At 48.6% G+C, this 24,705-nt stretch overlaps 3 protein-coding genes and 1 long non-coding RNA gene across 15 annotated transcripts in view; 2 read left to right on the top strand and 2 right to left on the bottom strand.

Annotated features, from left to right (window-relative positions):
• RLF (RLF zinc finger) overlaps positions 1 to 1,832 on the bottom strand; it is a 40,191-nt gene extending 38,359 nt beyond the window's left edge. For 4 of the 10 annotated variants that reach the window (XM_085559839.1, XM_085559840.1, XM_085559837.1 and 1 more), the window contains exon 1: positions 1,609 to 1,799. Coding sequence is in view for 4 of the 10 variants with exons in the window: in XM_085559832.1 (XP_085415958.1) it covers positions 1,609 to 1,818 (210 nt within the window). In the remaining 6 variants the exon portion in view is untranslated. Of the gene's footprint in view, positions 1 to 457; positions 1,474 to 1,608 lie in introns of those variants that run through there. The other 6 variants (XM_085559832.1, XM_021554894.4, XM_085559833.1 and 3 more) reach the window with 4 other exon arrangements.
• A 176-nt stretch (positions 1,833 to 2,008) lies between these two features.
• LOC110484246 (uncharacterized) lies at positions 2,009 to 7,129 on the top strand. 2 transcript variants are annotated; one of them, XR_014949940.1, is made up of 4 exons: positions 2,009 to 2,580; positions 3,067 to 3,277; positions 3,948 to 4,058; positions 5,057 to 7,129. It is a non-coding gene; the product is annotated as an uncharacterized LOC110484246 (long non-coding RNA). The 2 variants fall into 2 exon arrangements; XR_014949939.1 differs by lacking the exon at positions 5,057 to 7,129 and having other exon boundaries at positions 2,039 to 2,580; positions 3,948 to 4,333.
• Positions 7,130 to 8,075: 946 nt separating this feature from the next.
• On the bottom strand, positions 8,076 to 14,326 carry LOC144247525 (NF-kappa-B inhibitor delta-like). 2 transcript variants are annotated; one of them, XM_085559830.1, is made up of 12 exons: positions 14,188 to 14,326; positions 13,414 to 13,502; positions 13,299 to 13,332; positions 12,980 to 13,101; positions 12,310 to 12,494; positions 11,420 to 11,525; positions 10,607 to 10,753; positions 10,383 to 10,434; positions 9,762 to 9,919; positions 9,259 to 9,372; positions 8,748 to 8,912; positions 8,076 to 8,447 (listed from the first exon to the last, which is right to left on the bottom strand). In XM_085559830.1, exons 1-12 carry the CDS (start codon positions 14,201 to 14,203, stop codon positions 8,388 to 8,390), a joined length of 1,248 nt encoding a protein of 415 aa, XP_085415956.1. In that variant the 5' UTR covers positions 14,204 to 14,326; the 3' UTR covers positions 8,076 to 8,387. The 2 variants fall into 2 exon arrangements, with proteins under 2 accessions (XP_085415956.1, XP_085415955.1); XM_085559829.1 differs by lacking the exon at positions 14,188 to 14,326 and having other exon boundaries at positions 8,243 to 8,447; positions 13,414 to 13,741.
• Positions 14,327 to 17,878: 3,552 nt separating this feature from the next.
• GJA9 (gap junction protein alpha 9) lies at positions 17,879 to 23,517 on the top strand. The gene is given in 2 exon segments (XM_085559828.1): positions 17,879 to 20,747; positions 20,750 to 23,517. Coding segments are annotated over 2 exon segments (1,530 nt in total). The 5' UTR covers positions 17,879 to 19,843; the 3' UTR covers positions 21,376 to 23,517.
• Positions 23,518 to 24,705: the final 1,188 nt, after the last annotated feature.

The following is a 24,705-nucleotide window of genomic DNA, read 5'->3' as shown; positions in this document are numbered from 1 at the left end:
AATTTTCTGGTAAACACTGCAGGCTTGCTCAAGTGCAATCTGAGCACTGGGATCAAAGTCTTAAAGCATTAGGAATTCACTGAGTAACTGTTTATGAGAAACTTCTTGTCAAATACATAAACAATGGTTTCAGTGGAAAAAATAGATTCAAAGCAACAGATTTATTAATAGCTTAGGCTTCAAGGAGCTGTAGTTTGGAACATTATGACGCTATTAGTATTAGCATACTGACAAGCCAAATGTAGTAACTGAATTAAAGAAGTTCTTCAAAGCCCTTGTGTTATTTCACAAGTCATAGTTGTTTAGTTGTCCACTATGGATTTCTCCATTTCTCATGGCAGGCTATATAAAAACTATTATGGAAAAATTATTAACCTGACAGAATTAGATAACCTACATGTTTAAGGGATTTTCAAGTAACAATTCAGAACCAATTACTACCTTACAGTATAATTACCTGAGAGAGTATTCACACATTCAAAAGCTGGCTAATTTACACACCCATTTACACCTCATCCACCCTCCTCTGATTCCAGTAACACATCTGATGGAAAGTGGGGTGAGAAGTGCAGAGACCACATCCACCTAAGGTGTAACATACAGGCCAGCCTAGCCCCTCCACACTGCTCAGATTTTCACTTTCTGCAATGACAGAACACCTGCTTAGCTCCACTTCCTCAGAAGCATCATTTTTTATTTCAGTAAGAGATGCGCGAAATATCCTCCCAGAATGGTATGGCACAGCACACAACCTGTGGATGCAAAATTGAAGATTGTGAAGGGTAACTTATATATAATTTGGGGCAACCCAGCAAGCTTTTTTCTCTGATTCTGCTATTCACCAAACACTATAGCCTTATCAGCTTATCGTAAAAAAGCTTAGAAAACAGATTTTTTTTTTCTTACTTTAAGACCCATAATCTCTTCATACTCAACAGTGACAACTCTCCAACCATCGTAACAACAATTTTTCAACCCTAGAGCTCATAGTAAATGATGCTGTGAGGGTAGTGCAAACCAATCATTGGAAGAATTGACTTAAGAATGAGTTAACTCTATCACTGTGCCTTTAATCAAGATCAGCTCTTCTTCTGTAATGTAGGGCCTCGATTTAGAAACAGGTGATCTTCTTCTGGATTGCACTAAGCGAGTAGTCAAGACAAGGTAGCCAAAGCACAGCTCATTCAGGGACTTAAGGGCACTGTAAGGCCTTACAGGCCAGCAAGCATTCCTTACGCCCCACGGCAGATCAGGGCGGAATACGCAGATTTGACACCGAGACAAGTGAAACAAACAACCAGAGGTCTCGGAACGGAGCCAAGACTGCACCGAGCAATGCGGCGCGGCCCGCCTGCCCCAGAGACCCAGCCGGGGGCCGCAGGATGCCCCGGTACGAAGCGACGCCAAAGCCCAAAGGCGAGCAGTGCCCGCGGCCCCGGCTCCGGGCTGCCGGCGCAGAGCCCACGGGGCGCCCCGGGCAGGGCGTGCACAGCCCCGCCGGGCGGGCGGGCACGGAGCCCCGAGCCCGGCGCAGCGGCAGCGCCGAGCCCGCCGCGGCCGCATCCTCAGCGCGCACCCGGCCCGCGGCCCGCCCCGCCCGCCTCCTACCTGGCAGAAGCCGCGGCAGTAGGCTCGGGACGAGGCCTCCGATACCTCCTGCTCGCGCAGCTCCGTCTGCAGCTGCCAGAGGCGAGCGCGGAGCGCCGCCACCACCCGCGGCACCTCCGGCCGCGCCGCCGCCTCGGCCTCCGCGTCCGCCATCTGCGCCCGGCCCCGCCGCGCGTAGGCACCGCTCACGTGACCCGCCGCCGACCTCATCGCCCAGGGACGGCGCCACGTGACGCGCGCACGTGACGCGCGGCCGCGCCCGCGCGGGGCGGGGCGGGGAGCGGGCGCAGCCCCCGCGGGCAGCCCCACGTGACGAGGCGGCGCGCGCGGCTCTCACTGCAGCCACGCCCCCCTGCCGTGACCCCGCCCCCTGCCGTGACCCCGCCCCCTGCGTAACCCCGCCCCTCGGGCCGTGAGGGCTCTGGCGGGCCCGGGAGAGGGGAGCGGCTCGGCTCGGCTCGGCTCGGCTCGGCCGGGCTCGGCTCGGCCGGGCACGGCACGGCCCGGCATGGCCGGGCTAGGCTGGGCACGGCACGGCACAGCTCGGCGCGGCTGGGCTCGGCTCGGCTCGGCTCGGCTCAGCACGGCCTGGCACGGCTCGGCTCGGCACGATTCGGCACGGCAGGGCTCGGCTCATGTAATCTCATCTCATCTCGGCTCGGCACGGCCGGGCTCGGCACGGCTCGGCTCGGGTGTGTCACCCCCTCCGCGATTACGGTGACTGCCTGCAGGGCTGAGGGACTGAGGGATGATAAACCAGTTTTTTAACTTAGGTTGCCGTTACTTTTACCCCGCGTCAGCAGCGCGGTGTTGAACGTTCGTGTCTGGGATAGCCCCGCCGAGCTGCTGCACAGACTCCCAGCACGTTCCAGCACCTCGGTGCCTGCCGAGCCGTTTCTGACTGGGACTAGTTCAAACTGTGCGCAGGAAATGTAGTATGCTTGGCTGGAAAATCCCGAAAGTGTACATAAGGTAAGGATCAACCTTGCCAGTGTTAGCGTTCAGGAACACACATAATCACGGGATATGATTCTGTGCGGGTGTTTTCATTGAGAGCTCTGGGAATCAGGGGTACAGACCCAAATCTGACTCCGACACGGCTTTCGAGCTGAACGTATTTTATATTCTATCGGTATATAACTTACATATGAATTATTAAACTTAGATTATTTTATTGTATACATTGACATGAGTTTCTCGTGATCTTTCTTAGGTCCCTGACCATAGTTTATCATGAATATTCTTACGATTAAACAATAATTATATTTAATTACTAAACAATCATCACATCTAACAATTATATAATTTATCATGTACTAGCTACACAGGTGCAGTTCTAGGAAGGTACAAAGTCTTTGTGTACTTAGGGTATTTATTTTTTTTTTCAGGGCCTACTAAGCTTAATTTTCCTTTTAACCCTAAATCCCCATGATTTAAAAACCCTTTTACTGTCACCAGGATGTCACCTTCGCTTCTCTGTGTGTCTGACAAGTGCCGCCTCGTGAGGAGGAGTGAATTCATCAGTAGGGACTGGATGTTTGTGGATGGTCCATCTACCTCATTTTGCCCAAAAGAAACAGCAGTGGTTCCTTGAGCAAGAACCAAGAGAAGCTTTTTCTGTTCAAGAGGAAATGCCCTGGGCTTGGGACATGGGCAGTATCGGAGGATGGTAAATAGCTTTTACCAAGAATTTGCAATGTGATGCGACATGCTGGGCCCATGGATCAGAGCAGATCTCTCTCTGTTCTTAGCTTTGGGTATTCTCAGTTCAGTCAGAGAGAAAAAAAGAGGTTTCTGCCAGCCTGGGCCTGGGAAAGAATTAGAAAGGAATGTAAATAATTCTCTATTTCTCTTGTTCACATTGTTTATAGATATGTTCTGCCACCATTCCTCATTCTCTGCACACCAATGGGTGAGATGTTTTTACTTTAAGACCAATGAAATTGGTCTGCACAATGCTCTCTATAAAGAGAGCGATGTATTTGAAATAAATCAGTTGAGTTCCATTCATCAAGCCTTCTTACTGGAGTTCTTTCATTCCTGTCCTGTCTCAACAGCGACACTTACCTCAATTAATGATGTATATATTTTGTCCTCAGTTTACATTCATTTAGGGAAGTGACAGACAGGCTTTGGTGAGAGCCTGGCATCCAGCCAGGGTCATTCCACTCACAGGAAGGGAAAGCAAGAGAGGGATAAACAAAGTCCAGACAATTCAAGGGAGAGGTAGGCAAGGTATGGGAAGACATGGAAAGGAAGGAGTAGGCATGGCTTGACGAGTCAATGAAGTTCTAGGCAAGACAATAGTTCTGTACTGTGCTTGTGCTTCCCTAATTTAGGTAGTGTTGGGGGTCTTCTTCGATGAAGGCTCAAGGTCTTTCTCGCATCTGAACTTCTCAACTTTGTCTTCGGAGCATGTGCAGCTATGGTGTTCCTTGGTCTTTCTGGATGTAAGTGGTCTAAATTCTCCATTTTGTGGCTAATTTGCTTTACATTAGTACATCCTGCTGCATGTCTATTTTTGGGATTATTCACTTGGCAAATTTCTGTTTATTTAAGCATTAAGCAACTAGTTAATCATATACAAGCTATTACATTGTACAGAAAGTTATGATTCAGGTTATATTGGTATAACTCAAGCTATATAAGTACCTTGTACGTTTGACCCAGTTTACAGAGGAATCACCTGTGTTATATGTAATAAAGATAATTCACACCAGTATAATATGATGTATGTAATATTTTATATTACTGGGAAGATATCACAAGTCCACACTGGGAGCTGCCCCACATATTTAAAAACTGGTCCCTGATAAAACCTCATTTACAAGCTAATACATGTGGCTTGCCCAGAGATGGGTCATTTTTCGAGGTAACCAGCAACAACTCGAGATTGGAGACTGGGATCGCTGGAACCCTCCAGGCTGCTACATCTGAATGCCATGTTCCAGTAACTACATCAGGGAAATTCATTGTTCCAACCCAAACAGGGAAGAGAGACTTTATGAATATGTAAGACTTCGAATGGAAAGAAAAGGCTGATTGCTGAAATCCCAGCCTCAGGCAAAATATTCCCTATAAAAACTGCTTGTACCAGAGGGTGGTGTGTGGCATAGGGAGACTCTTTGCTGGAGTAGTCAAACCTGTGACCCACCCAGTGCCGATCCCGGGCTGGGCACTGTCCTTTTCTTTGTGGCTGGCTCAGACAGAATTCCATCGCTGTAATAAGATGTTATTTTTATTTTTTCATCCGGCTGGGTCACTTTTCATTGGTAGCACCTCTTGGCTCTGCCTGCTTGCGCTCCCCGCGTTCCCTCGGGGCCCTTGGGTGGGCCGGCAGCGCCCCCTGCTGGAGCCGCTGAGCGCCGCGGGGAGGCGCTGTGCGCTCGAAATGGATGCCGCTGTCCCTTGGGGTGATTTTGCTTTTCTCTTTTTTTGTCTTTTTCAGACCCTGTTCTGCGTCAGTGTACACTGGATTCCATACAGAGTGTTGCTAAGCTCTCCTCAAATTTTGCTCAGAACGATCCATCCAGGCCTGAGAACCAAAAACACCCTCTGCCTCAGGCTGTGCAAAGTATATACAGAAGTGAATCAGGGAGGGGAGAGCAAACTGGGGGTATCTGACTTCGTTACCTGAAGCTGTAATTGGACAATTAACCCCTGATATGCAAATAGACCAAACTTAGGTCTGTCTGAAAAACTCATGACCACCGTCCATCTTAGGTGTAGTCTGTGCGAGGCTTTTGACTGCCCAGGGTGCATATATTGAAGGCCTTTAATAAATATTCACTTTATTATCTTAATTCTGTCTAGCCTGTGTTCTAGGGAGACACTCCAAGGCATCACTGGGGCTACCTAAAAACAGAGCCCAGACAAAATTAAGAGAATAAAATCAGTTATATTTATTGAAGGGCCTTTCAGGTTCATTTCAGGCAGACAAAGCCCTACCAGGGGCATCTGCACCCAAAATGGACAATGGGTCACAGGTTTGCACACTTTTATAACTTTGGGTTCATCTTCCAGTTACAGCTTCAGCTTATGAAGTCATTTACCCCAAGTTTGCTCCCCCCAACTCACTTTTGTTTCCATCTCTCTGGCCTGGGACAGTGAGGTGTCCTTGATTCCCAGGGCTGGAGAGGAATTGTTGTGTCTGCCCCAAATGGGAAAGCAGCAGCTCACACTGCACATGGAGTTTGGAGTTATGCATTAAAGAACTGCAGGATAACAAATATATAAAATATAGAAAAGCTAAAATCCTAACGTATCAGGGTGTCCAATGGTGAAGATACAAAGTTGAAAATGTCCTTCACTCTCTCTCAGAAACTGCAACAGAACAGAAAGATTTCACTGACCTTCCCTTCCATCTGCAAACTTAAATTCACACCAGAATCAAGTGGCAGCTGCATTTCCTTGCAGCATGTAAACTGTGCACCTAACCATGGTGGCAATGTTCTTTTGTCCTCCACTGTATCACACAATTTCAGTCTTGCAGAGTCTGAAATGTCCATCTGTTTCTTGCACAGAAAAGTGTGTCAGGATAGAAGCAGTCTGGCAAACTGCTCCTGTAGAAACACTTTCTCAGGTATTTGTAGCATCACATTTTGTCACAGAGAGAGTTTCAGTACAGATGCTGAATTGTCTTAGTTTCTTCATCTCTGGTTTCTGCAACATGTTCTTGTCATCTGTAAATTTTGCATTCCTGCTGTCCCATTCTGATGTGCTTAGGCCTGAGCAGCAGGACTCAGCCAGAGCTGATTTACAAGATGAACCCTGGGCATTATGTCACTAACATAATCAGTATTATTTAGCTAAAATGCGAGTTAAATAATTGACCCATTGATCCCCATTTACCACACTTCAACCTCCCAGTTCATGCCCCATTATTTAGCTAAAAATAGATGACCAAGATGCTTCTGCCAGCTGTTTAACACCAAACCCACTGCTTGAGAAACTTTCACATAACCTTGTGTAGTTATCTGCAAGAAATGTATCATTTTAAGAACTTTTCCCAACTGGCATGAATAGAGGCTTCTTTATAAGATATTTTAGGGGAAACCCTCCCAGCCAAGGCCTGGGCTCTGGCCAAGCCCTGGCCCCTGCTGGTCAGGAAGTGTGCCATCAGATCCAAGTATTTTTGTGCCAAAAATACCACCAACTCACATTGACTTCTTGGTTTGGGCCTATAAAAGCTGGACTCAGTTTTGGGGTGAATTTGGAGACCTCACCTATGAGTGGATGAACTGTGTAGGATTTTTCCAGTTGCTGGGAAGGGTTCTCCAGATCCTCACTGTGAAATGAGGCTCCCCAGTGACTGCAGACTCTGGAGGGTGGTACAAGTATTTAGGCAATTTTGGATGTATCTTTCTCAATCACTCTCTTGTCTCTTGTGTAGTAATAATTAGGTGCATTACCTTGCCTTTTTTTCCCTTGGTGCTAAAGCCAAGTGTGTAGTTATATTGAATGTAGCATTTTACTTTTGTGTTGCCTTAATAGTCATGGTAAAATAAGACTATTCTTTCTACTGGTGTCTTTGTCCTTTAAATTGCCCCTGTCAACTGGGAGAACAAATTCTCAGCATCGTTTCTCTCCCTCAGGCTTTGTTCATTTATGGATATCAAGGTTGGTTTAGTAAAACTTGAAATTTCAATAGTTGTCCCAAACTGTTCTTACAATAGCAGTCTGTGAAAAAAAAACCAAACTTTACTACATGCTGGCTAAAATGGAAAATTACACTGCTTATTATTAATTAATTGAAAGTTAATTAACCCCATTAAGTAGAAAAAATAATTAGGAAAGTTCCATAATTTCTCTCTCTGGGAGGGGTTTTGTAAGGTGCTGGTATGGTGTCGGAGATGCTAGGAGGAATTTCGGTGGTGATAGAGTAGATTTAGAAGAACTGGGAGGAATTGATTTGGTGGTGTCAGCTGGCCTTTCAGTGGTGCTGGGTGAGGTTTGAGAGTGCTAAAGAGGAGCTGTAGCTGGCTAAAATGGTTTTGGGGGATGTTGGGAAGGTTTGAAGGTGGGTTGGGGGAGCTGGGATGGTTTAGCTGTGAGGGGACTGGGTGGGTGCAGTGAGGGGTTTGATGGTTCTGGGGGATGCTCCCCTCACCAGTTCCTCTGGAGCACCCCTAGGCCAGGGAGGGGAAATCCTCAGCATTCGGGGGCACCTCTGGGAGTCACCCAGCTGGCTCATGGTTATCACCCTCCTTCCCCTTGCATTTCCCACCCTTTCTCCCTCGTGTTTCCTGCTCTTTTCCCCTCACACTTCCCACCTTTTACCCCCTTAATTTCAGGCCTTTAAATAGTGTCAAAGGAGGGTTTTTTGATGACTCAATCCTTAAAAGAAGAGAAAAGGAGGTTTTCTCAATTTGAAGCCCTTTGTTCCAGAACCCCTTCCTTTTTCTGTGGTCACTGGGATGCACTGGGAGAGGCTGAGGGGAGACTGAGGGCACTGGGAAAAAACAGACTCAGATTTTAAGAATGTTTTTATTTAATTCCAGAATTCTCTCAGTTTTTGGGTTTCCCCTCCAATATGGCATACTCCACCCAAATCCCCCAATTTGGAGGAGACACCCTTCATTAGCAGCCCCCATTAATGAGGCTGGGGGGGAGGGCAAGGGGGAGCTGGATCCCCTCTGTGCTCCTCCCCCCACCAAACCAATGTGGTTCAGACTCATTTCACAGAAATCTGGGGGCAATTTCATTGAAATCAGGAAAAGTTAACATGAGGAAATCCCCCAATATGGGGGTGTCCCCCCACCCGATACCCGCCCCTCTGGTCACTCGGCGGTGTGGGGGGGGCGATGGGACCCCCGGCGGCTCCTCAGGAGGAGGCGGAGCTGTGGGAGAGGGAAGCTTCAGAGAGGTCCCCAAAACTCGGGGTTCTACCCCAGAACATGGGGATATCACCCAAAGGTCCTGGGACAGGACCCCACGGTTTGGGGGGTTGTGAAAATGAGGGGGTAAAGCAGCAGGATTTGGGGACAAAGCACCAGAACTTTTGGGCATAGCAGCAGGGATCTGAGGCAAAACAATGGGATTTTGGTGTTCTAGGAGCAATTCTGGGCATTTGCACCCATCATGAGGAAGTTTTAGGGTGCAGTGGGGTGCAGTGGGGTGAGGGTGACGTGGGGTCTCACCGGGTCTCCGGGGGCCCCGGGGGGCAGCAGGCTCTGGGGCAGGTCGTGCTCCAGGTTGCGGGCGCTGGGGTCGGCGCCCGAGGCCAGGAGCAGCCTCACAAGGGGCTCCTGGCTGGGGGTCCCAGGTAGTGCTGCTGCCATGTGCAGGGGGGTGTTCCCGTGGGCCTGCAGGACGCCAGGGGCTCAGGGTACCCACAAGTCACCCTCCAGCCCCCCTAGAGGTACCTCAGACACCCTTGAGCTCTGATTCCGACACCTCCGGCCTCCCCAGACTCTCCACAGACACCCCAAAGCCTCCAGTGCCCTTCTGATCCCTCTGAGCCTCCCAGAGCCCCTTCCCACCCCACAAGCCACTAGAGGAACCCCTAAGAGCTCCACAGACCCCTCCAATCAGCCCCAAGAGCCCCACAGAGGTCCCTCAGCCCCAAGTGCCCCATAAAGCCCTAAGGGGAACCCAGAGCCCCCCACAGAAGCCCTCAGAGCTCCCCCCAGCCCCACAAGTCCCTCAAACCTTCATGTTGACGAGGCGGGGGGCCATGCCTGGCTGGCGCAGCAGTAGGTGGGCAAGGGCAAGGTTGCCTCCTCTCACGGCCAGGTGCAGTGCTGTCAGGCTGCTTTTGGTGTCCTGGGGGCAAGACAGGGGTCGGGGGGGACCCACAGGACCCCCCACCCCCCTACAACATCTTCAACTTCCCCAAAGGGACGCCAAGAAATCCCAGTGCCTGGGAGCACAGTCTATCCAGCCCATGGGGACCCTGAAGGGAGACACAGGGGTCTTTTTGGGGCACAAAGGTGTTGTGGGGGGGGAGTCCCCTGCCCCACCCTCACCCCAACCCTCCCATGGTACCCCAATGGACCCCAAAGGCCAGGAGCTCAGGTCTGCCCAGCACACAGGGACCTTGAGGTGGGACACAGGCATCTTTGAAGGGCACAGAGGTCTGTGTGGGGAACCCAGGGGATCTGAGGGACATCTGGAGGGTCGTGGGGTACCTGGGGGTCTTTGAGGGTTTGTACCTGGCTGCTGCTGTCTGCCCCCATCTGCAGTAGCAGCTCAACACAGCGGAATCGGTCCTGGGGAGTGGGGGACCCCCCCCCAGAGCCCCCCGCGGGGCTGTAGCCTCCCTGCAGCGAGGCGTTGTGGGCCAGGACAGCGCAGTGCAGAGGGGTCTGGCCTGGGGGAGAAGCAGGAGGGGTCAGGAAGGGCCCCCAGAATTTGGAACCCTCCTAGGGACCCCCTCAAAGTACAGACACACCCCCTGGGACCCGCCCGTCATCAACCAGGACCCCCAAACTGGAGATCCCCCATCCCCCCAAAACAGTGAGGCATCCACCAGGAATCCCACCAAGAGCTACCAAAAAATGGGGATCCCCAGCGTCCCCTTCAAACCAGGGACCCACGAGCCCCTTCTGTATTGAGTACCCCTCAAGTGGGACTTTCCCAAGACACCCTGAAATAGGGACTCATCAGATACCCCAAATCAGGGACCCCTGAGTCCCGCTCTCATTGGGACCCACCAGCAGAACTCTCCCTGATCCCACCCAAACAAGGACTCCTCAAGAATCACCCTCACCCCAAAACCAGGGGCCCCACCCCAAGCCCCTCCACCACCCTTGCCCCCCCTCAAATTTGCTGACCCTCAAAATTTCTGGCCTCCACGTTGACAGGAACCCCGGAGGATATCATGGCCTGGGAAGGCAAGGGGAAAGATTTGGGGTCCCCTGGATACCAGGCACCCCACTAGGCAAGTTCCCTGGTCTCCCAGGACAACTGTGCCCTTTCTGGACCCATTTTGGGGTCCCCTTTGGGAGAGTTTTGTGGTCTCCATGGTTGCCCATTCCTCATGGGGTTGGGGTCTCACCTGGAGGATCTCAGGGCGCCCATAGGCAGCGGCCAGGTGCAGGGCTGTGCGGCCCTCGTGGTCAGCAGCGTCAGGATTGGCCCCCAGGACGAGCAGGTCCCGCACGATCTCTGGGGCTGCAGCTGCTGCTGCCACCAGCAGTGGAGTCTGGGGGCATAAAATGGGGGGTCAGGGACAGAATGAAGTGGGGGTCAGGGGCACTTGTGTGACTCCTGGGGGAAGTTAGATGTCTAGGGGGTAAAGGGGATCTGGGGGCTCTTGCAGGGAAAAAGGAAGGTCACTGGGTGGGATCTGGGGGAGTCGGGGGTGGTTGGGGGGCATCAAGCACCTCTGAATCCTCAAATTATCACCCTGGTATTCTGCTACTGCTCTGCCCCCCCTTATCATTCCTTTATCATCCCCTCATTAATTATTTGTTATTAATTTCCCCTTCATTACCCTTTATTGGACTCTAATTATACCAACACTAATCAACTGTTATTACCCCCCAGTATTAATTATCCCCTTATTCTTCAGCACTCCCCCTGTTAATAGACTGCAACAGAACCCTGTGATTAATTATCCTAGAATTAACACCCCCATCACCCCCTGATCCATTATTGCCTTTTTGCCCCTGCCACCTCCTAATTGTCCCAATAAGACCGACTTATTACCCCTATAACCTCTTCTTTACCCCCAATGCCCTCAACTTTCCAGGAGTTCTGGGACTTCTAGCTTCCCCTCCGCACCCCCCCATGAACTTGCCTAGGTGCTCCTGCATCTTGATCCCCTCCAGCTGCCCCCTCAGGCCCCCCAGGTGTGTCCCCCCCTCACCTTGCCCAGGTGCTCCCGCACCTCAAGTCCCCCCAGGTCCCGCAGAGCCTCGGCTGCAGCCCGGGCCAGCGCCCAGTGTCCCCCGGCGCAGAGCACGTGCAGCAGCCTGGGGGTGGAGGGGGGTTAGAGGGGACCCCCTTGCCCCTCTACCCACCCCCCACGTTCCACCCAGAACACAGACCCCACAAAAGGACTTGGCACCCCATGTCCCCTCCCAGTGGCTCACAACTGCCCCTGGGGGATCCCAGACTGCCTTGGCCCACTGACTCCCTCATTGCCTCCCCCCTGACCTCCACACTGACTCTGCTATTTGCCCCACACTGATCCCACCCACACTGACCCTGCTTCATCCCATTGCCCCCCACTCACCACACTGACCTCCACTCACCCCACTGCCCTCCCATTGCACTCCTATGGGCCCCACTGACAGTTCTTCACACCAGTGACCCCCTAAATTGCCCCCCATTGACACCCCCCTATGGGTATTCTCAGTTCAGTCAGAAAGGAGAGTTCCTAACCAGGCTAGAGCCTGGGAAAGAGTCGCAAAGGAATGTAAATAACTCTCTATCTCTCTTGTTGTTCACATTGTTTATAGATAAGTTCTGCCACTGTGCGTCAAGCACTGCACACAAATTGTTGAAATGTTTTTACTTTAAGACCAATGAATTAGTCTACATGATGCTCTCTATAAAAGAGCAATGTATTTGAAATAAAGTAGTTAGTGTTCACATCATCTAGCCTTCTGGAGTTCTTGCATTCCCATCCTGCCTCAACGGCGACACCCCCCATTTGCTCCAATTTAGCCCATTGACCCATCATGGACCCCTTGCCCCCTGCACCCCCTTATGACCCCTGTACCCCCAGTGCCCTGCCGTGGCCCCCCTACTCACGTGTCCCCCTCCTCGTCCTGCCGCAGCAGCTCCCGGGGGTCTCGGGCCCCCAGTGCAGCGCGGGCGGCTGCCAGGTCCTGGGGTTCAGGATACGGGTCTTGGATCTCCCTTCCCAGCAGCGGGGCCCCAAATTCTCCCCACGGCACTGCGGGATGGGGCCAGGCAGGGCCAGGGATGGCAGCAGCCTTGAGAGGGTGGCAGTCAAGGTGGAGGGGGGCTTGGTCCCAGTTACCCCCCAGGGCTCCAGGTGCCCCCCCCAAATCCTGCCCTGATGATCCCCCGCCCATTTTCCTCTCCTTGCCCCCTGAGCTGCCACCCCATTGCCGCCATCTACATAATTTCCCCTCACTGCCCCTCCCACTGCCCCCATTGCCCCTCCACTGTCCCCAGTTGCTTCCTTCATTCCCTCCCATCGCCTCCCTTAACCATCCCATTGCCCCCATTTAACTCCCCTCCCAGTTGTGTGCCCTCTCTCCCACCATTGCCCCACCATTCCCCTCCAGCTGTCTGCCCCCCTTTTCCCCCCCATTTCCCCTATTCCCTCTCCCATTCCCCCCCACCATTCTCCCCACCACTGTCCTCTCGTTTTGCCCCACAGACCCCCACTTACCACACTGCCCCCCTTTAATCTCCCAGTTCACACCCCAGTTCTCCCCTCCAACCAGCTCACCTGAAACCCCCTCGCACCGGAGGCCCTTCCCCCATGGGCGCCCCCCGGGCTGCCGTGGGGTGACCCATGTGGGACCGCACAGAGGCTGGGTGTCACTGCGGGGGCGAGGGGCCAGGGAGCACCTGAGGGAAGACCAGGTGATGGGGGGACACTGGGGAGAACTAGGAAGATTTGGGGGGAGGGACATGCAGGGGAATTGAGGGACAGTGGGAGGACTGGGTGGGACGTTGGGATGGGGTGGGTGGTCATGGAGAGGATTTACGGGGCGCAGAGGGTGTGGGGGGATCTGGGAGGAACTGGGGGGTCGGAGGTCACTCACCATCCGAGGGGCGCGGGGAGGGCAGAGCCAAAACCTGGGGGGAGAGCGAGGGGGTCAGGGAGGAGAGCGGGGGTGTCCCCGCGGGAGGTGTCGCCTGGGAGAGGGGGTCACCCACCGGGGATCTCGCCCCTTCCCTGCTCTTCTGCTGCCGTAGCTCCTTCAGCAGCTGCTTCACCGTCTGGGGCGGAGCGGCGCGGGGGGGACCTGGGGGTGTGCAAGGAGGGGTTCGGGGGTCCCCGGGATGCCGGGGAGCCCTGAAAACTCCTGGAACCCCGCTGAACGCCCAGGCGCCCCCCAGATCCCCGTGTCCCATCCAAACCCTGTTCGGGGGTGCTCCCTGAACTCCTGAGATCCCTCAAACCGCCCTGTCATAACGGGGCCCCCCGGGACCCCCAAACCCCCGGCCCCTCCCCGAGCGAGGCAGGAATGCCCCTGTCGTGACGTCACGGGGATTCCCACGCGTCACTGCCCGCCCCCTCCGTCACCGCCTCCTCCCCGGGGAACCCCCTCCTCCCCCGCGGGGAGAATCCAGCGGGGAGGCCCCGGGGATCCCCCCGCTCCTTGAAGGCCAGTGTCCCCCCGTTCCCCCAGGGCTCCTAAAGGGTCAGCAGACCCTTCTTGGCTCTCTAAAAGCGCCAGTGTCCCCTCAAAGCGAGACTTAAAGGGCCAGTGTCCCCTAAGAGCAGCTCTTAAAGGGCCAGTGTCCCCTAAGAGCAGCTCTTAAAGGGCCAGTATCCCCTAAAGAGCGTCTTAAAAGGCCAGCGCTCCCTCCCAGGTGTTTTAAAGGGCAGCACCCTGTCCCAGCAGTCTTAAAAGGCCAGCATCCCCTAAAAGCGGATCTTAAAGGGCCCGCGACACTCCTCCCCCCATCCCCCTTATTCCCCCATACCTCTCTGGGGCCGCATCCCCGCGGGATCCGGGGGCAAATGGGGCCGGGGCGGGCGCGGGGACAGTTTTGGGGGACTTGGGCGAGGAAACCCCGCCCCGGAGGGAAACGCCACCAAAACGCCAACGCTGTCACTGCTGGGACGAGTGATAAGGCAGGGGGCGGAGCTCCGGAGGCGCCCATGGGACCCAGGGGATGGGTGAAGGTGGAGGGGTCACCCGGGGGTCGGGGTCCTCTGAGGGGGTATCGGGAAGGGTCACAGGTCCTGGGCTGTTCCCTTGTTGCATCATCAGCACAGATTTGGGGCGACAATCCAGGGTCCCCCTCGCCCCCCATCATTTTGTGTGGGTCTTTGCTCCATTTGAGGGACTCTCTGACCCTTCCTAGGTGTCTCCCCAACCTCAGAAGATTACGAAACCCATGAAGATCATGAAGGTTGTGGAGACACCAGGGCTGGTGTCTTTACTGGGGGAGGGATGATACACCAGGCTGTACTCCCCTGGCATTTGCAGGGTGACACTGCTCCCCTCCATACCCCCCACTTGGTGGGTGTGTGGTGTGTCTTTCTCTTTTGGAAGGATCTCTGCCCTATTTGAGGGAGGTTTCTGACCCGCTTTTTTTTGGGGGGGGGGCATTTAAGATGGTGGGCTCAGCCTGATTTCTGTGGGATTTCTGACACATGGGATACCCAACTCCAGGAAAACAGGAGAGACCCACTGAGACCATGAAGACCCCAAGGCTGGTGGATTTATTTTGGGGGATGTCACACAGCAGGGGGATTCCCTCCAGCATCCTGACTGGGGTGGGTGTCACAAGTGTACTTTCTACTACACAGGCTGCTGAACCTTCACCGGTCCTGAAGCCTGACTCAGGCAGGCAGCTCCATTCTCTAAGTGCCAGAACACACCTGCCCAAAGAGCTGAAACAGCCTAGGAGCTGAAGGAACAGCAAAGCACCCTGACCAGAGGCTGTGCTTTATATACCCCAGCCTCAGTGGCTGCACATTTGCTGCCCCAGCCTGTCACGTGAAAGCAAGATGTGAGCTGCTGCTATTGCAAGGTGAAAAAGAGAGAGTTTATTTTCTGACTCCAGCATTTATACTTTTCCAAAGGTGACAGTGGATTGGAGAGTGAATGGGCTACCTCTCCAAAGACATTGGACAAACTACTAGTACATCAAGTTTCTCCACCTCTATGAAGGAATGCAAAACAATATGTTGTTTACAAAAAAGTTGTGTGAGAAAGTTCTCTAACAGAATGTAAACTCAGAAGGCTTTAGAAAATCTTAAGAATCAGGGCGACACCAGCCCATCCCTTCCTGTAGCCTGTCTTAATCCTTGGCTCAGCCACTTTCACACCTCATGAGGACAACCTAGATGCTGCAGCTCCCAGGTGAAGCTCACCTCCCTTGCCCTGGCCCCAGCCACAGACACTGGCCTTGAGCTCAGCAGAACAGGATACAGAACAGGCAGGAAAGATGAAAAATATTAGAGAGTATATATATAATATTAGAGAATATATAAATTAATAAAGTAGACATGGAAACTTGAAAATGCAAAGAGGAGCAAGCTCAGGAGAGAACTAAAAGCAGGCACAGAAAGCTACAGGACCATTGTATATGTATAAATAAAATTTTACAGACAATGGATTAAGAGAGAAAATATAAGCTATATAAAAGTATATAGAAAATACAAATTTTTAAAGCTAAGGAACTAAGAGAGGAATGAATTAAAAACTATTAGCAGTGAACTAAGATAAAGACAGAAACTGTAAAAAATCCCCTTAAACTTTCTGATATAGGCCAGGGCATCTTCAGAAATTTGCTTGTGAAAGTGAAAATATAAATGTGCACCTACTGATTTGCATGTGTATCTTAGCAATAAAAAGTGAATCTGTAAGGCAGCACAGGAAATACACCAGTTTGGAGAGTATGTGCTTCAGTCTTCCTATGGTAATCTCTGGCCTGCCTTCAAACACAGTACTGCTCAATTTGGTGATCCTAAAGACAACACTGAGTAGTGCACTTGTCCAAATTTCTCATTGTTGCAGTTTATCATTTGTGGTCCTTCTTCACTACTGAAAGAAAACTATGGGAGTGAGTTCAATTTAGCCTGAAAACATGTAGGACACATCACTGATGTTTGTGCCTCTACTTATCTAGTCCATTGTGGGTCAGACAGATAACGGTAGAAAATAAAAATCAATTGTACACATAAAGTGCACATTATTGTTGTATAGAAATGAAAAGGCCTCAATCTTCAGAGACTATTTCCATGATTGGAGGATTACTGTGACGTTTGACCCTAAGCTAAGAAAAATCAATATAGTCACAAAAATTTAGAGACCATTTTCCAGTGAATAAAAAGCCAGTGAGGCAGCTTCTAGACCTGGAAGAAAAATAAATAGCCTTTCCATACAACACTAAATTCCTAAATTCTGAATATTGTAATAAACAGTTTATGTAAATAGTCACAGTTCCAAGCTGTCTGAACTAAGATAAAAAGCAGCATCAACACTATAAAATTATTGTTGGCACTTGAATTTATTTTCCTTTGTGGGTTGTCAAGTTGTCATTTAATTGTAGTACTATTTTAAAAGAGATAATGCATACTGGAACACTGTGGATCATTAATTTTTTTTTTTTTTAATATTTAGGTTTTACAGAGCAAGTACATCTCCACCCATGGCAGCTCAGTCTCACCAAACAATTCAGGTTTTCAAACAAAGCTTCAGCATCTCTGCATGAGCTGGCAGGGGTTGTGTGTTTATCTGTGGACCACTTCAGCAGACTCAGAGGGTTTTATTAATAACAGAAAAATATTTAGAGACCTACTTTAAGTACTCAATAGAAGACACATGTTTATAATCCTGCTTTAAGTACTTCATAGACATGGCTGGCTGGAGACTGCTAGTTTGCCAAAATGATTGAGGCAAGCAGTCAAGTGTGAAATTGGACATGACCTATTGACTGATCTTCAGTACCAAAATTAAAAGATAATGATTAGCATTTTAGAGTTCTCAGCAGAGGAATTTTATTCATCCTTTATAGGACATTTGAAACAGAACTACACTTTTGCAGAGTGCTGATGAGGATCACCTAAAAGAACATTATAGTGCTAGATATGCTTCTAAACTCATATTGGTCCTAGCAGTGGACTTGCACATTAATACCAGGCATGCCTAATGAAGTTGTGCCCTTGGCCACTGCACTGCTAATGCTGGCTCCAGAAAAAAAATTTTTGTACACAAAATAGACATATTTATTTCTTTTTTCCTTTTTGTAAAACAAGGTATTTTCCCCTCCCCCTGACCAACATTTCTTAATGTTTAGAGTGTTTGAAAGGGTTTCCCCAGCGTACCATCTATACCCAAAATATTCTTTGAGATCAGACAGTTTGTGTTCTCTTTTATAACAGAAAATATTTCATCCTGTTCTCCCTATTTTTCCTGCTGAGCTAATGCAGATGGGTAGCTTAAGGTCTGGATTAAAAATTGAACTTGTGCACCAAGTCATTTATATATGCTATACGTAAGTATCACTATCAAGAAGAATGACATCTTTAGTATGTCTGACATTTAAGATAGGAATTATAATGATTTGCTCCCAAAAAGAAATACTGAATTCTATGGATGGGGAAAATAGAGTAGAACCATTGCCAAGTTCAGGAATGTGGAGTTGCGTTATTTGTATGTTTTAAAGACATCACTATGACAAGTAATATGGTCTCAGGAGAGTAAATGAGAAGTGCAGAATCACCGAATGTAAGAGATGCTGTCTGTGAGGAGGGAGTGAGGTTGGAGTGGCCAAAAGTACATCCACTGATTTTTTACACCAGGAGTGGGGTGGTAAATTGTTGCAGGAGAACAGACTGTCTGCAGGAATTTACAATTACACTGTTTGGGAAGATTTACCTTCTTTAGCACAGGCAAGCTGAATGTCTGCTGCTAGTGAGATACATAAACTAAAACGTAGACTGAAAGTTCTGTTTTATTCTGTATTTCTGAGGCTGAGACTGTTCCTAAAACTTAAAAGGTGCTATTGAGGCAAAAGAGAATATAATCTCAAAGAACTTAAAGCTGCAGATTTTTTATTTCTAGCTTTTTAAAAATCTTTTACTCTTCATAGTTAAATTATGCTTGAAGCAGTACTAGATTGAACAATAGATCGATTTTCTCCTCCCTTCAGCCCCAGCAAATATAAATTCCATGTGCAGAGCTCACACTCTATTTGCTACTGTGGCAAAATAAACTGCTTATAATGTGTCAATTTACTCACATAGATGGAAGATGGCAGGGGTTGTAATATTTTATTGGACGTCGCAGATGTTTAGTTTTTCATATTTTTGTAAATAAAGGTATGTTTTATTTTTAATTTACCATTCATTTAAAATTAGTTTATCTTTTAAAAATATCTAACTTGCCTTTGTATACTGATTTGCAAAAGTATTTTCATGTTTAGAAGGCTGAACATAAGGATTCCTCTATGGACATCAATATTGCAACCATAAGATTCCAGCTTCTGTTGATTTGTTAGCACTCCTGTTTTATAGGGTGAAGATTAATTCAATTTGAAGAGAAAATGCTATGCTAAAGTACCTTTATCCTAAAAAATACCAAAGTAAGATACTATTCTATTGAATTGTGCTGTTCATACAATGAAAAGGTAAATCTACAAGTGTTTTGCTTGTCCCCACACATAAGAAAAATTGTGTTACAATTGTATATGTATACAATAACATAAATATTGAAAAGGAATTTAAAATTTTGACCACAATGTAGTATCCTGTTAATGGAGAAACAAATATACGAAAGAAAGGTGAGATGTACAATTACACACATATGTTACCAGTTTATCTGTATTCAGATGACAGTCATTTGGGAAAATGCTGGTAATGAATTTTTGTGCAAATTATTTATGTTTCAAAGAGTTGTGGCCGAAGTAGTAATGCTTGACACTTGGCACTCTATTCACTATTTCAAATGCAGACATCATTAATCAGAGGAAGCAAACCAATTACAGCAATTCTATTTATTTATTGTTGACATCCATAAACAAAAAACAAATGTCTGCACAAAATTATATACTTAAACATGTCTTTTTAATTAATATTGACATTTTCATTAGATGATTTATTCCCTCTTGAGGTCCTTTATATAACCAATTTTCTGTTAAATACTAATTGGACTGCCATAATTACAGCTGTGACATGGGGCTTGGAACATCCAAAAAAGAGGACAAGGAAATATTCCTGTATGTTGATAAATGTCCTAAATATAAATGTACTGCTCTCACATTGTCATTGGATGTGGTTCAAATAGATCACATAATGCTCTTTAAATCCTGCTACAAGTCAGGCACTCTAGTTTCCCCCGAACTGATGCAGACTGAGGGTGTTTAATATCTTGTAGTGATGTGCTTATCAGGATGTTAATAATAAAGCAGGCACAGGCAGATGATGCAGTTCTCCATCTCATAGGTGAAAGAAAATAATACCTAATTATCAATGAGCAGTTGGTCATGTTCCCATGGTCACAATATGAGATATGATAGTTTTCCCAGTGTTGTGTTTTTCATAATATGTTACGGAAGGAATGCGACTTTTACAATGTTTGATACTTTTTTCTCTCATACATTTTAGTGTTAATATGGCAGAATAACCATGGGAGACTGGAATTTCCTTGGAGGCATTTTAGAGGAGGTCCACATTCATTCCACTATTATTGGAAAGATTTGGCTAACGATCCTCTTCATATTTCGAATGCTTGTCCTTGGAGTGGCAACCGAGGATGTTTGGAATGATGAACAATCAGAATTTATATGCAATACTGAACAGCCTGGTTGCAGAAATGTGTGCTATGATGAGGCCTTTCCCATCTCTCTCATAAGATACTGGGTTTTGCAAGTCATATTTGTGTCTTCCCCTTCTTTGGTGTATATGGGTCATGCCTTATACAGACTAAGAGCATTGGAAAAAGAGAGGCAAAAAAAGAAAGCTCAGGTAAGGGTGGAACTTGAAAGCACTGAATTAGAAATGACTGAAAATCGTAAAAGACTGGAGAGAGAGCTCCGGCAATTGGATCAAAGAAAGCTAAACAAAGCACCCCTAAGAGGCTCTTTGCTCTGCACTTATGTGATACATATTTTCACAAGATCTGCAGTGGAAGTTGGCTTTATGATTGGGCAGTATCTTCTTTATGGTTTTCACTTAGATCCCCTTTATAAATGTCAGAGAGACCCATGTCCAAACACAGTTGACTGCTTTGTATCTAGACCAACAGAAAAGACAGTGTTTATATTATTTATGCAATCAATAGCAACTGTATCATTGCTTTTAAATATTCTAGAAATTATCCACTTAGGATTCCGGAAAATTAAAATGGGACTCTGTGAGCAGAATCAAAACAAAGATGACTCTGACCATTTCTACATAAACAAATCTAAGAAATATTCTGCGATACCACACTCTTCTCTGGGAATATCCACCACCCCTCAGAAAACACTTCCTTGTGCTCTTAGCAGTTATACCTTTTTGATGGAAAAGCAAACTGACACTATGCTCTACCCGTTTTAAATTCTCCTTCTATGTTTCAGTCTGTGCAAAATAACCGTGCAGAAAGCAGCAGCAATTACACCCATTGCAATCAGGAAAATAAATCTCCAAAGAAGAGGCCAGCTACAAATGCTTTAGACAATCAGACTCAAAATGCTAGCACAAATAATAACGAAGGCTTTCTTGGTGAGCTTTGGACTGAGACACATGATGCACAAGAAGAGGCTGAAAAGAAACATTTTCTTGTTGATACTCAGAATGCAGATACTGCCTCAAACATGTACTTGAGAAGCTTTGCTGAGTTGCCAGGTCAAACTTCATTGCAACCTGGTACAACTTTTCCTAATGCCGGTTTTAGACGACAGACAATGGTTGAGGACACAGGAGCACTAACAAATTCTCTTCCAAAGAACAGGGACAGAAGACAGAGCAGTTTCAGTGTAAACAAAGCCCAAATTCCTTACAATGCTGATGGAAAAAATTCCAGCCGACCAGACACTTCTGATTCCATGGGGGTGGTGAGCTCAGAATCTACACAAAGCAGAAATTGGAATAGTCCTAAGCTTTTGTCTCTGTCTAGGCAACAGTCACTGTCAAGTAATGCCAGCAGTAGGCGTGCCCCCACTGATCTTCAAATATAGTGTGAGTTAACCCATTAGCTGCACTACCCAGTGCTGGGATAATTCCTGAACAGAGACATAACCCAGACCTACGTGTAAGTGCAGCTAAATAATTCAACTTTAGCCAGCTGTTTACATAGCTGTGTAACCCTTTGAATAGTAGCTAAGTAATTTTAAACAGTTTCTTTACTTCTTTTGTAATGAAAATGTGGCATAGATCTCAGTGTATAAACTTCTACATTCCAGCTAAAAAGGAAAACATACATCCTCTCAGCCCACATATTAGGAAAAAAGCATAAAATCACAGCTGGTACTATTAAAACTGAAAAGTAGAAAACAAAATTTACAGTCTAACAATATTTTTACAAAGACCAGTAAATCAAATTAGGCTAAAGATACTCTCAAAAGAATTTATTGATAAACATGTCTCTGCCTAATCAGTGTGAGAATTCAAACAGACATTTGGTAGCTGACCAAAAGCAGAATGTCAAACTTATTCCACAGTTCAAGCTGTTGTAAATACAAAGAGAAAAAGCATTTGCAAAACAGATCACTAATTTGTTGGCTCCATGGTACTTTTTTTCAGTGCATCACCACTGACTTCCTCAGCAGAAAAATCAAAGTGAATTTCTTATAGTATACTGTCAGAATTCAATACACCACTAATTTTTTTAAACATCATGAATTCCAGACATGTTGTGAGCTTTACTTTTGACATTTTTCATAACTCTAATAAGATAGCAAAATCAGAAAACAATTTACTGAAATTTACTAATCAGACATTTTGATTTTCACAAACCAGAAGGTTTACTATGGAAAACAGAAAAAAAACTCCAAAAACAGAGAACCAAAAAAAGCAAATATGGTAGTACCTTCCTGATTTGAGTTACAATGTCAAAAGACATATAAAAGGTTTATCAAAGAGTAAAACTAGTCCTTTTCTGTTTGTGTCTCCCCTGAATACTGATAAGCTTTTAAATCAAACAAAGGTCCTACCTGTTTAGGAGGAGCATTTGTGTTTATGCTTTTAATGGGGATAACAAAACATTAGGACATTTATCCACTTGCTGTTCAGGTCCATATGGTGTAAAGGAAGTTCCATGAAACATCTTGAAATTATAAAGGGGGCAAAGATGAACAAAATACTATGGTACATTTGTAATCAAGCTTTCCATGTATGGAATACATTTATTTGAGGTGCACAGCACTGAAACACTGTAAATACTTGGTGAGGTGGTCACAGCTGAAATGCATTAGTATTTTTTGTGTGTATTTCTTACTAGCAGATATGACATACTGTTCATCTGTTGAAAAAAATAATCTGTGAGATATAACATAATGATGTTACAGCACAATGAAATTCTTAAAGTGCACTGTCATTATACTTACCAACCAGCCATGTTTCAGATTGCCTGAAAACTGTACAATACTAGCAAAAAAGAAGCCAGAAAACCTAAACTGCTATTTTGCTTGTAGCAGCATTAAAGAAATACACACGAGAACTATTAAAACTATTTGCTGTAGGTTTCTTTCCTTTTCACTTCTATGTGTATACATAAATACATAATTGTGTTTACACTGTAAAATTTAAGGTCGTATAATATACTGGAACATACATAACTGTAATATTGTGACTTAGGTAAGTTCATGCTGCTGCTGTGGCTTTGATTCTTGCATTTCTTGATGCGTAAAATCCTGTGGGCAATAACTGCTAATGCTTGTTTTGCATTTAATCTCTCCATAATAAAAAGCCTCGTATTTAATGCACTCTGTTCCTGCTGTCTAAATAACAGAAAGTTAGCATTTAGATGTTCATGTATGGGACATGACATTTGTATTTTTGTTGTTCAAGACAAGTTAGAAATGAATTTTTCTGCTGCAGTGAGAGGAATTTTATTAACTTTTTTATGCCTGGATATGAGTCAGACATTTTGTTTAATCACAGCACCTTCCCAAATGAAGAGTAACCACTGAAAACTACAAACATTGTGGAAGAGCATGGAAAAAAAGCGTGAAAACTCCCTAACATCATATGTGCAAGATCATTTGGTTGGTCTTTTTCTTTTAATTTTTAAAAATTTCTACAATAAATAGATTTTATCTGTCAGCGTTTCAGAAAAATAAACAGGTGTAACAGTTTCTTTTCTTTTTTTTTTTTTTTTTTTTTTAACAGGCTAGGGCAAAAGACTTTCGTCGCGAAGATTTCACCACTCTTCAATGCCACACAGACCCTCTGCAGCCGCTGCTGGCTGCAACTTTCTCCTGTGATTTCAGTCAGCTGCAGCTACTGAAATGTATTAATCAGACACTTTGAATTTCACAAACCCGAAGGCTTACTATGAAAACCAGAAAGAACTCCAGCGACCCGCAGGACAGCTCCGCCCGGACCCCGCGGCGCGGCCCCGCTCGCCTTCTCCGCGGGGAGCTGAGCTGAGCCCCGGAACCGTCCCCGGCCAGGGGAGCAGGGCAGAGCGGGAGAGGAGGCAGGGCCGCGCAAGAAAGGGGGCACGACGCCGGGCTCGGCTTCCCCTCGGGCGGCAGCGGACGGCGAGGCCGCCCCGAGGGGAGCGGACCGCGCTGGGGGGAGCGGACCGCGCTGAGGGGAGCGGACCGCACTGAGGGGAGCGGACCGCTCTGAGGGGAGCGGACCGCTCTGAGGGGAGCGCGGCCCCGCTGAGGGGAGCGCGGCCCCGCTGAGGGGAGCGGACCGCCCCGAGGGGAGCGCGGGCGGCGCCGAGGGGAGCGCGGCCCCGCCGAGGGGAGCGCGGCCCCGCCGAGGGGAGCGCGGCCCCGCCGAGGGGAGCGGACCGCGCTGAGGGGAGCGCGGGCGGTGCCGAGGGGAGCGCGGCCCCGCCGAGGGGAGCGCGGCCCCGCCGAGGGGAGCGCGGCCCCGCCGAGGGGAGCGGACCGCGCTGAGGGGAGCGCGGGCGGTGCCGAGGGGAGCGCGGCCCTGCTGAGGGGAGCGCGGCCCCGCCGAGGGGAGCGCGGCCGCTGAGGGGAGCGCGGCCGCTGAGGGGAGCGCGGCCCCGCCGAGGGGAGCGCGGGCGGCGCCGAGGGGAGCGCGGCCCCGCCGAGGGGAGCGCGGCCCCGCCGAGGGGAGCGCGGCCCCGCCGAGGGGAGCGGACCGCGCTGAGGGGAGCGCGGGCGGTGCCGAGGGGAGCGCGGCCCTGCTGAGGGGAGCGCGGCCCCGCCGAGGGGAGCGCGGCCGCTGAGGGGAGCGCGGCCGCTGAGGGGAGCGCGGCCCCGCCGAGGGGAGCGCGGGCGGCGCCGAGGGGAGCGCGGCCCCGCCGAGGGGAGCGCGGGCGGCGCCGAGGGGAGCGCGGCCGCTGAGGGGAGCGCGGGCGGCGCCGA

Source organism: Lonchura striata, chromosome 23, assembly GCF_050655825.1.
Source record: "Lonchura striata isolate lonStrDom1 chromosome 23, ASM5065582v1, whole genome shotgun sequence".
Lineage (NCBI taxonomy): Eukaryota > Metazoa > Chordata > Aves > Passeriformes > Estrildidae > Lonchura > Lonchura striata.
The sequence above is the reverse complement of the archived record's forward strand: the minus strand, read 5'-3'. Positions and strand labels throughout refer to the sequence as shown.

Coding starts and splice junctions, on each gene's coding strand:
- LOC144247525 (XM_085559829.1), bottom strand. CDS start 13,611: ATGGGACACGGGGATCTGGGGGGCGCCTGGGCGTTCAGCGGGGTTCCA. Junction 8,913..9,258: donor CCCGCCTCGTCAACATGAAG/GTTTGAGGGACT, acceptor GGCGTCCTGCAG/GCCCACGGGAACACCCCCCT. Junction 8,448..8,747: donor CCGGGGCCCCCGGAGACCCG/GTGAGACCCCAC, acceptor CCTCTCCCACAG/CTCCGCCTCCTCCTGAGGAG.